At 34.4% G+C, this 12062-nt stretch overlaps 2 protein-coding genes across 4 annotated transcripts in view; one reads left to right on the top strand and one right to left on the bottom strand.

Annotated features, from left to right (window-relative positions):
* The window catches only part of LOC115209086 (ubiquilin-1), a 49900-nt gene extending 42091 nt beyond the window's left edge, over nt 1–7809 (bottom strand). Inside the window, exon 1 of one of the 3 annotated variants that reach the window (XM_029777198.2) lies at nt 7555–7809. In XM_029777198.2, the coding sequence (XP_029633058.1) occupies nt 7555–7659 (105 nt within the window). In that variant the 5' untranslated portion in view covers nt 7660–7809. The remainder of the gene's footprint in view (nt 1–7554) is intronic. The other 2 variants (XM_029777196.2, XM_029777197.2) reach the window with 2 other exon arrangements.
* A 117-nt stretch (nt 7810–7926) lies between these two features.
* LOC115209216 (DNA polymerase subunit gamma-1) overlaps nt 7927–12062 on the top strand; it is a 69830-nt gene continuing 65694 nt past the window's right edge. The window contains exon 1 of the mRNA XM_036500952.1: nt 7927–8445. Within this exon, the coding sequence (XP_036356845.1) occupies nt 8413–8445 (33 nt within the window). The 5' untranslated portion in view covers nt 7927–8412. The remainder of the gene's footprint in view (nt 8446–12062) is intronic.

Here is a 12062-nt window from a genome sequence, read left to right as displayed (position 1 = left end):
AAAAGTCTAAAGCCATCTTAATTTTGATAAGCATGGCAATTTGCCCCTCCCCACTCTTTGAAAAATACTTATCAAGTTAACTGAATTCAACTTTTATTGTGAGCCATCAGAGAAATTTGATTTTCTTTCCGTTACAATACAAGAGTCTATTATCAAACTGAAAGTTGTCTATAGTCAGAACAGTTATGTCAGTGTCACATGTCTACTCATGTAGAGTGGACTAGAAAATTTCAACAATTAAACACATAGGACTCCAGTTCACTTAATTCCAACTAATCAAACAATATTACATTATTATACTGTTGTTGGACTCTTATGGTTTCCTGCAACAACTCATAGCTTAGTCATGGATATGGTCACCTTCAGGACTTTTGATAAACCCTGAACTTTTTTTTCCCAAATCTTTGTCAGATTTTGCAATAACTACACTCAAAATTCTCATGTGCAACCCAGCCAGTAACATATTTGTCAGACCTCAATGACTGAAATGAAGAAGTAGATGAAGACAATCCAAACCAGTTTTGATGTCATGCTGAATAAAATCATAACAGACAAATGAAATATTCCAAAAATGTTATTATTGCCAGAAATTTGCACAACTAGAAATACATGTTCTATTGTATAAAAGTGTTGAGTGATAAATTCATGATTTTTGTTGGTTCGGTATTTTCATCATCATCATCGTTTAACGTCCGTTTTCCATGCTAGCATGGGTTGGACGGTTCGACCAGGGTCTGGGAAGCCAGGAGGCTGCACCAGGCTTCAGTCTGATCTGGCAGTGTTTCTACAGCTGGATGCCCTTCCTAATGCCAACCACTCTGTGAGTGTAGTGGGTGCTTTTTATGTGCCAGGCGAGGCTGGCAACGGCCACGATCGGTTGGTGCTTTTTACGTGCCACCAGCACAAGTATCACAACTACAATTTCCATTTGATTTTTTGATGTTGATGTACTTGACTCAATAGGTCTCCTCAAGCACAGGGTTCAGTTATTAAATTCAAAATTCAATTTATTTTTGTCTGCACCTTTTACAACCGATTAAAGTTTGAAGGATTTAAAAAGAAAAAAAAATCATACAAAATCTGGCCCATGGACACAAGCATTTAGATCTGCCAGTACAATAACATCATACAACCAACAGTCCTATAACCAAACAAAATGCAAGAAAAGACTGAAAAGTCACCGAAAAGTTGGACAAGAATGTTCTGAGGCATTTGTACCACAATCAGATCAGAAACAAAGAAGTAATAAGAACATCATCATGAAGACTCCAAGACACACTGATAGAATGAAGAATGCAATTGGCAAATCATCAATATGCAAAAACAGTGTTCAGATGGACACCAACTAGAGAACAGTAAAAACAAAAACTGCAAAACATGTGGTGCTGAACCTTACAAATGGAAAGTGGAGGCTGTCAACAGACACTGTGAAAACAAGAACAAGCAACCAATCAAGAATACAGGAAAACTGCAATCCAGTGTGCAGGATAGATTTACTAATTGTAGATATTTTCAAATCAGAAACTAGATAGTGGTATCTACTTCCAAACTGACATTAGTTCATGTCTGATGAAACTAACCAACTAAATTTTGTTGAGTTCAACTGAATAAAGGTTGTATCAAAAAGTTCCCAGACTAGCTCTGTTGCATGCCAACAGATGGCAGCACACCACTGCATGTGCAATGAAAGCTAGTAGTGACCTTCATTAGGCAGTGTGCTGAGTGACATTTGCTGTGTTTACTTCACAAGTTGTGAAATTTATGATCAGGTGTATGCTGTAGTCTACGATTTTGTCATAGACAGGAACAAAGAACCAACATAAAATTTTGCATTAAACTGGGGAAGTCTGCTAGAGACATTGAGTATGCTTCAGCAAGCTTATGGTGGCAAGGAAATGGGTCGTATGCAATGTTTCGAGTGGTACAAGTGCTTCAAAAGCAGAAGAATGTCCCTGGAAGACTTGCCACAAGCATCACCCCCAGAAATGTGGTATTGTGTATCAAGAATTCACCCCCCAGAGCCAGACTATCAATCAAGAGTCCTACTGTAACATTTTGATGCGTTTGAGGGAGGACATTCAGTGAAAGCAACCAGATCTGTGGAACACAAAGAATTCTTTATGATGACAATGCACCGTCACCAAGCTCTCCTTAACCATGAGTTTCTCACCAAAAAACATAGTATCACTTCTGCACCACCCTATTCGCCAGATTAAGCATCTGCGGACTTCCATCTCTTCTCCAAGATGGAAACGCAGCTCAAAGGTCGCTGTTTTAACACCATTGTAGAGATCCTGAGCAAGTCAGAGAAGGTCCTCGACTCGCTTATGAAAAACAACTTCCAGGCCAGATTCCAAAAGCGACAGGAATGCTGGGACCAGTATATTGCTGCACAAGACGACCACTTCAAAGAAGATGATGGTAAAACTTAATTAAATAATTTATTTTTTATTAAACATAACTAGCTTGAAAACCTTTTGATACCTACCGCCTTGTTTTACATTAATGAGTAATTTGCATGACCAAACAAAAGATACACAAGAAGCCAAATACAAACTCTTACTGGAATCAGAACATATAAATTCATTTACCTCCATCATGAAATATGAAGTAAAAATACAAGATGAAAAATTTCCCTTTTGTTTTTATTTTACTAATTTACCCATTGATGCCACAGTATTCAGCAATAAAGAATTGTTTTAATTACACAATATCTGAAAAGCTGCATTACTAGAAGTGGCTGCAGTTAGAATGAATGGGAAAAGAAAATTTAAAGACTGATCATATTTGTTAAAAAGAGAATTCTTCATCCAAAAGATCAACTGAATAAAGTTCAGAGTTCAAGTCTCAAACAAAAGATGCAGTTTTAATGTACCAAAGTTTGTTTTTCATTATTGCCATACAGTAAGCTTATAAATGCAAGTAATAATTATGAATTAAAGAAGTTAGCATAAAACTGAAAATTGACAATACTGAGTATAATAAAGTAAGCTAAAGATTGCTAAGATTTTGAGAAGGGAGTTGATGAAAGATAAAAGACTGCCAAGAAAAAAGATCTGTGGAAGTTGAGTATGAATCAACAAGTGGACATCAAAATAGAATAACTGGAAAAAAAATATTTGCCAACCATGAGAAAAACAAAAGATTTGGATAGTAGCCAAAGAACAAGAAAAGCTACAATGCACTATTTTCGAAACTTGGTTAATGACGAGATTTTACACCATTCTAGCAGTGATTTCCCTTGGATGAAGAGCTTTTAATTAGGATGCTGTAAAAGAGATTATATATCTTTGAAAAGCTTTTTCTTTATATGAAAAGAAAATATGTGTAACATATCAGGCTTCTAAGGCTGTATGAAAACATAACAGTAGAACACAAACAGTCCAACAAGTCAAATGGAAATCCAAGAGATAGACTGATTATTAGAATTGATGGATATGCAAGTGATTCTACTGAAAGGAGAGGAATACAGGAATGGGCAAAAGTGAGTGAATGGAAGTAAAAAGGCTTATAATAAATACAATGTAATAATGATGAACATAAGATCATCCTAGGTATTCAGTGAGAAGGTTGAAACCCTTTATGAATAAATATAATACTCCAGTTGGGAAAACCTGGAGACTAAGAAAATACAGATAATGGATCAAAGGTTAACTTGATTATACAGAAAGAATAATCAAAGTATACATCACAAAAATTATACAGCATGCAAACAAGCATAGGGTAACCTCATGTAAAGCATAGAAACTCATAAAGAAGCTACTGTGAAAAATCTCAAGAAGCTGTCTAATTCAATAACAGAAATATTTTAAAAGCAAAAAGATGTGGAACTGGAATACAATCAGTGCAGTTCATGTCAAGTATGTCACTTTTGAAGAACAGTGTTGGAGATGAGATTGGTAGGCAGTTATTAATAAAAGGAATAACAGAAAGTTGGGAGACATCCAAGTTGGTCCTAGAGCACACCAATAAGACAGACAAATGTAAAATAGTCAGCGAGATAGTTCTATTCCATATTTCATAGGCAAGGTGTTTGACTAACAGGTGTCTATATAAAATACTGTATGCTGTCTGAAGATTTCTAAAACCAAGAATATTCGTATAACAGACCAAATAGCTGATCTTACTTTACTTATCTATAATAATTAGGAAGGTACTGATACTAAAACAGCATATATAATGAATGATTACATACCAAGCTAATATTTAGATATTCTTTTTGTTTCAGTCGCAGTCAAAGGATTAAGTCAATGAAATTGCATGTAGTACTTAATGTCTTGGCTTTGGCATGATTTCTACAGCTGGATGCTCTTTCTAACACAATACTTTACAGTGCTCAGAGTTTTGTATTTTTTTTTCTAGTGTCACCATGCAACTTGCAAGACTAAAGAACCTAAAGGGTGTCCCTACAATAAAAGAGAATAAGAGAGTGATGAGGAAAAAATATGAAGAACAGATTTAGTGTTGTGGGTGAGTGATAGTGAAGAGAGTAACAAAGGATACACAGAAAATAGGAAGGAGTATGAAGGGGAAAGAGAAAGGATTTGTGTCAAGGGTTGGTAAGAGAGGTGGAGACAATAGCAAAAGGTGATAAAGTGGGTTGTGTAGAAGGATCCAGTGTTTAACCAGCGTCATGGAGGGAGGAGAAGTGAACATGGGTAGGTGTAGGAGGAAAGAAACATGAAAGAGAGAAAAAGGATAATGGTGATGAGAATCTGGACATGGCTGCAAAAGGAGAGAGAGAGAGAGAGAGAAATGAGGAATTCAGGTGGCAGAGAAGCTGTGGAGAAATGACAGTGAAAGAGAGACAAAGGATGAGGGAGCAGTGGTTGAATGCAAAAAGAGAAAAAAGCTGGAAGGTACCATAGAAGTGAAAGGGATGAGCAGAGAGTGAAAGCAGAACAGTTTCTGCGTTGTTTCCATCTACCAAATTCACTCACAAGGCATTGGTCAGTCTGGAGCTATAATAGAAAACAGTTGTTCAAAGTAGTGCGAGACTAAACCTGAAACCATGTGGTCATGAAACAAACTTCTTTAGCACATACCTATGACTGGTAATTTTTTTTTAATGCTTTCAGATTGAAATCATTTGTAAGGCTCAACTTTAGCATCTTAACAAACTCAACCTTTAGCAATTATTTATTGTGCTTTCAACACTCCTGAACATGTCTTTTGTATAGAAAATCATAAAACAGAAAAAAACAGGCAATTTCAGTTCCCTGCACTTGAGACACTATAGCATCGATCTAAAACATTGGTAAGAAAACTAACTCCAATAATCCATAATAGATAATCTGGCTAATAAAATATTGCATCAGATATTTAGAAGAAATATATTCAAACCTTCCTACAGTAACTGACAAGTACATCGTTTCTTGTTTCTTTTATAGTTAACACATAACTTTAAATTTTGCTGGCAAGGTTCTCAAAATTACACCAATTACCAGCCCAATTGTTGCATTTGATCTAATGATTACCTACCTACTTTTACCTTCTTTTTTTTTCCCCCAAATACCAAAATATCCATTTCCTTGTATGTGCCTACAAACGATTTTATCCTCAAGTAGCACTTGTCTTTCAATAATTCATTCACTCTCGCTCCATCCTGCATGTTTTGGATTGATTAGACAATAAATTTCAAGGACAGAATTGTATGAATACCCAATTCTTCTCAGATCGAGCTGCAAACCCTGATACAGCCTTTAGCTTCTTCAAACATCATTCACAAGCCAAGCATCAGACTACGTATAAATTTTGATTGTCTTTTTATGAAGCAATCACTTATCTTGTAACTTTTTCAAATGATATTCAATGCCGTGGACATTACAATGTTTGAGCACATGTCTAGCTTGTTTGTTACTGGACCTAATGAACCACTACAAAATCTGAAAATATCACGTTGAAGAGGAAGTAAAACATTTATAAATGGGTAGTTTAAACATTGTGAAAGTAATTCGTGGCTCTCTCGTAAGAAATCTTAAAACCCGTAAAAATATAATTACTGGCCTATATTCAAGACTAAATACAGATAGTAGATATTATATCCTGAAAGAAGCCTGTTCAACAGCAGAAAGTAATGCTGTTAAAACACCGGAAATGCCGAATGAAATCATAAAAAGAACTTTAATGTTAGAATCAACTCAATAAGGCTAATAAATCGGTCGATATTTTTTTAAAATCGCAATAAATTTCATCCAACAGCTTCGAGATGATTCCATTTGAGGTCGTCGTGATGGCGAGAGAGAGTTCTCGGTGAACTGAGTCCGCGACCCAATTTCAATTGCTTCCTGTTAGAACTGCATTTGTTGGGTCGTAGATGTCCTTGTAAAATACATAAACATTAGAGATTCATCTACTTCAATTAAACTGGGAAGGGAATACGTTTTTATAAGATATCGTTAAAAACAGTAACTTTGTAAATTTTAAAATCTGATGATGTTTCGTAAATCTTTGATCTTATGACGCATCGCTAGCACTGACACAACGAACAGGTTTTATAGAAGAAAAAGTTTCGAAATTTGCAACAAACCATCTTTATTTTAATGTGCATTCAAAGCCATCAACGTTAGTGCTTCTCGGTATATTTTGAGGAATCCAACAAATCTACTCGAAAAGGATAATTAGCAAAAGCATCTATAAACCGAGAGGCACTTTATATGTTTATATAGAGAGAAAGTTACTTGAAAATGATTGTGTACAGCAGAGTCGTAATCGAAGACAAAACGTGTGTAAATTTCAAGTGAAATGAGTTGTAAGAGTTTATTTTCATCGAACATGCCTTACAAATCATATATCATCTACGGTTTATTGAAAATTACTTGGAAATCTAAAACATAAAATAAGATTCACAAGTCAAATGACATAACTCAAACACATGTTTCAGAACCAAAACCAAACAAATAGTTTCAACATATGTTGAAGATAAAATAAATGAGGGGTTGTTAAGAAAATTTTTTGCCCTTTATTCCATGCTTAATTTATGACAAGGATGATAACCACGCTCGTTTAACTCGGTATAGTAGTATTCTAGTCGCCTTTCCCTTATCATGAACGGACACGTAGTTTTCACTCTTAAAGGCTGACGAATCTTATATTTCAACTTCATTTGTAAATAGAAACAGGATTTTGCTACACTTGTTTCGTCTAAAAAAAGCCTTCGTAATTTAATTCCTTGATACACGAAAGAATTTCGATTTTTAATTTTTTTTTTTTTTTTTCAAGGTTCGAGAGGGGGAGGATTCTTGTCTGTTACTCTCCGATTTTTGTGCAATATTAAAATCCACACCGACTCTTAAACGATATTCGAGTTTAAATAACAGAAACACAAGAAAGTACAACAGATCTGAAATCAATTGAGATTATGAAAAAACAAACAGAAATACATAAAGCAAGTAACTCATAAACAAATTCAAACAAATTTTAACGACAGTATATATATATACTGCCAATGAGAAGATACGGACGGGATGGGGGTGGTGTTATATACTGGAGCTAATCGGTCAACAACTTTTAAGCAATGAGTTGTACAAAATCCTATACAAAAAAACAAATTACCTCTTTGACCGACACATCAGCCTCAACTTTAATCTCTTGCTTTTCTTTACTTGTTTTAACTGTAATAGTAATTTTCCTTTCCGTTTCTTCACCGCTTTCCGCCATGATGGATGCACACCTGTACGGCTGAACACAGAGTCATGGGAATAAAAAAATTCCTCCCCCTCTCTTAAAATACATACATATTCTTAGTAATGAAAATTAATTGTTTTCACTTTTATTACTGTTTTATTTCCGGAATTAATTACTTTTCACATTCAAACAGAAAACTTTTAACGATTACTGATACAAATATGAAAAATTAAACATATACGTTATTAAAAATACTAATAGATCGCGGATGTGTGCTAAGTCTCATTTGAACGAGACTATGACATAAGCATTATTTCGCAGTTTCAATGTAACTATGTCTGCAGGAGATATAAGCCTTCTGGAAATTATGTATTTTTATCAAATCCTTTAAATATGTCGTATTTATTTTTAACAATGTTTACAAGGAATATAAAGCTTAAGAGAGGTGTTGTCGTGCAGGCACCCACAAATGAGAAATAATAATAGAAAAACAACAATTATATAAGTTAAAAAAAAGCCGCTACGGAAAATTGTTACAAAATTCTGACGTAATTAGTGGATTATACTAGAACAATGCATCATTTTCATAAGATGTCTTTAATCTTAGCGGATATCATACTGGAATTTTAAAATGAATCTTATATTTTTTTTAATTTTAATTGCAAAAAGTTACTTTTTGGTTTGTTTTAATTAATTCAAAGGCCAAGATGATAAAGTCCTCCCCCACTCCCCTGAGGTTAAGTTTGGAACACTTTCAGTTTACATAATATTTGTAAGTTTACTCGTATGGTAGGGAGATATTGCGAAGGAAAGATTAAGGTAATGCATTTAATACGTCAAGTAAACTAGACAGTGTGAATGGAAAGAGAAAGACGCAATGTTGGAATGTCTTGACTCAAACAGAAATGGTTATAATAATTGGTAAAATAGGATGTCATTTCTATTATAACTCCCTTCACAACTAAGGTTCTTGAAGAATAAATTAGACTTCTGCGAACAACTTATGTTTATTACTAAGTTTAATTTGCAATTTAAATAGTAATTTTTTTTTTTCTGGCACGAACTGTAATATAATGATGACTGGGTGTCTATTCTAATTCCAACTGGAAATTTTAGAAGCAATGTAATGCGGAAGGAAAAAAGTAGCAAAAACATTTGTACGACGCAGACTATTGGAATGTCGAACTCGTTCATAGCGAAATGAACAGTGATATTAATGATGAATCATATGAGAAATGAAATCAGATCTTTTGAGTTGTAAACTGCACCAAGAATTTTAGCTTAATTTTATAATTTAATAAGAGGAAATGTAATGTCTATGACCTATACGGGCCCTCGGGCAGAAGTGAACTTCCAGGGTCTGAAACCTTTGAGGAAAACAGGGCACAATGAAGTTTGACTGTTACCATTTGTGTTAGAATGATTGGATATTTTAAAAGAGGATCTGAAGTTGTTTTTTTTGGATGAAGGTGATAGTTCTTTAGGCGCAGAGGACGTTATATTACTTAGAAGAAAAAATGGCAATGGCGCATCTGTAAGCTCGTGGTTTAGTAAGCTGATGAGTGAACGTTTGCCAAACAGCTGGATGGCCTTTTTTATGCTATCTAGGATGTTTGTGTGTATAACATCTCTACCTTCCTTGATATGTGGGCAGTACTCTCATGTGAGTCATTCTTGTGTTTGTAGAGAGACAAGCTCAACAACTGAGCAGAGAAGTATTTCCAGCCCTAAAATGGAAGCATAACTTTTGGAATGCTGTTTTTATAATTTTACAGATTTTCCCCCATCAAACAGGAAATAATCTTGGAGCTAGAAATACGATTGTTTAATATTCGACTTCAGTTATAATTACATTAATATTAAGGATGCGTTCTAGGAATCGATCCAAGTACTTGTAACTTTGCTGTATCAACCTGTTGGGGGGTGGGGACAGAAAAGCGAAGTTGACCTCGACGTGATTTGAACTCGGAACATAAAGGATTGTAACTGTAAGCTTTTTGTCCGACGTTTAACGATTCCGACAATTCACCCGATAATTAATATGGCTTGAAGAACTGACTGGGAATGAAAATTCCTTAATTGTTTTGTTACATTCCAAAGCCCCTTTCTTTAGTGGGCTATTTTTCTATAAGGATACTTTGTAGAATTTTTCATGCCTTAGTAGGGAATTTTCAGTCTTAGCAGTAAAATTGCAAGCTTATAACACTGCAGAAATACATCTATGCTGAAAAATAACGAATCTTTAATTTAACAAATTCATAGGTTTATAACTTTTTAAATTACTGTTAGGGTTCTTAGAGACTCCATTAGTGAATGACTTCAGATTTCACCAATGATCATCATAGATATTAAAATTTATTACTTTTTACATTTTATTGCTTTCTTATTTGATATTTTCTAAGGAAGTTTAAATTTATATGGTTTAAAAGAAATTAGAACTATACATATGATTAAGCACATTGCTACAAATTTGAAAAGACGGGTTATGGTTACTTAAATCATGCCTAGCAATTAATTATTTTATTGATATAAGAGGCATGATGTTTTTCATTTGTTCAACTCTAGAATAAGGAAGATATTTAAAAACTGGAACAGTATTAGAGCTTCTTTTTAACAGCTGTATACCATTCTTATCTCAGAAGACTTCTAAACTATGAAAAATAGTACAAATAGTCAAATAATGCAACTTCTATAGGAAAACTTGAATATGTGGTTTTTGAAAAATCCAGAATTTTATTATTTTCCACTCTATTCTGTTGTCATTCTACACCCATTATTAATTAATTTAAATTTAATGATGGTGCTTCAGAATGGCTTCTGTCAAAACACTAAAATTTATATAAGAATATTTACAAATATATTCTGGACAAAGAAGCTGTGTCCTTGGCTTTTGCAAAGAGCTCCAAGAATAATCCACAAGGCTTGAAATTTTGTTGGAGAGAGATAGTCAAATATATTAACTCCAGTGCTCAACTGGTACTTATTCTATTGACCCCAAAAGGATGAAAGGCAAAGTCAACCTCAGTGATATTTGAACTCACAATCTAAAGACAGATGAAATGCCACTATGCATTTTGTCTGGCATGCTAACGATTCTGCCAGTTTGCCATGTTAAGGTGCTCCAAGAATAATGAAATCAATGCAGTTAATTTTTGAACATCTGACAGAAAATCTTGGGTATAGAGTGATTCTACAGAGATTATTTTCTAGATAGGAAAGACTGGGAGAGTGGTTGACAATATTTGAGGATTTTTTTTTTTTAATAGGTGCATGATCAGAAGTGTGCAGGATAAAGGATACAGGTTAACAATTTAACCCCTGAATAATACTGACTCTGATTTTATCAACAATCATATAGTGTGGTTATCAGTCATTCTCTCTCTTCCATTATTCTCACTTCTGTCACCTAAATGCTCTAGCACACTTTCCACCCAGTAGTAAGGGATAGAGGGAAACAAATGAAGACAATGCAATCTTGCAAGGGCAAAACAACACAACTGATGCTGGCAAACAAATGAAGACAATATAGAGTAGAGAAGACTCTTTGGTCTTACTGGAATCAAGATAACCTCTTGAAGAGATTTGCTACAATAAAAAAAAACCCGATATGCTTTGTAAAATGGTTGGCAACAGGAAACTCATCTTATAGAAACTATACCAAAATTTGTAACATGAGTGAGAGGCAGTTCCAAACCTGAATAAGGACTGATCCTGACCTTAGTAACCCATCCAACTCATACTGTCATAAAAATGAAGATGGAAAGTGATAAGGATTCATAGGAAATTGATTCAATAGGAACAAACTTAGGGAGCATAACTAAAAAGTACAGCTTGGATAGTTGTCAGTGTTATATTGAAACTGTTGTTGTTTGCAATAGAATCACAAAAGAAGTAGATTAGAAATGATAGAATGCCAGATAAAATGCCTTGTATTTATTTGTGGCCTTTTACATTCTGTGTTCAAATCCAGTAGGGCTTGACTTAACCATTCATCTTTATTTGAGTGATAAAGTATGTACTATTAATATCCAGAAGTTGATTACAGATTCATGTCACTGCAACAGTAAGAGAATCATCGTTATTATAATTACCAAAAGGATAGTCAAAATCCTGCTTGGGGTTGATTTCTTTTTTTCTTTTTCTCCTACTGAAGTAGCAGGAATTACCAAAGAGTGAATTTGATCAACTATCGAAATGTATTATCCTACGCTCAAGTAGGAAATTATTATTATTATTAAGGCAACAAGATGACAGAATTGTTAGCATGCTGGATGAAATGCTTAGCAGTATTTCACCCTTCGCTGCAGTCTGAGTTTAAATTCCCCTGAGGTCAACTTTTTTCATCCTTTCAGTGTTGATAAATCAGGTACCAGTGAAAACGCTAGGGTCAATGTAATTGACTAGTCCCCTCCCCTCAAAATTTCAGGCCTTGTGCC

The sequence above is a fragment of the Octopus sinensis genome, linkage group LG3 (assembly GCF_006345805.1).
Source record: "Octopus sinensis linkage group LG3, ASM634580v1, whole genome shotgun sequence".
Classification (NCBI taxonomy): Eukaryota; Metazoa; Mollusca; class Cephalopoda; order Octopoda; family Octopodidae; genus Octopus; species Octopus sinensis.
Note: the sequence above shows the minus strand (reverse complement) of the source record. Positions and strands in the feature narration are given on the sequence as shown.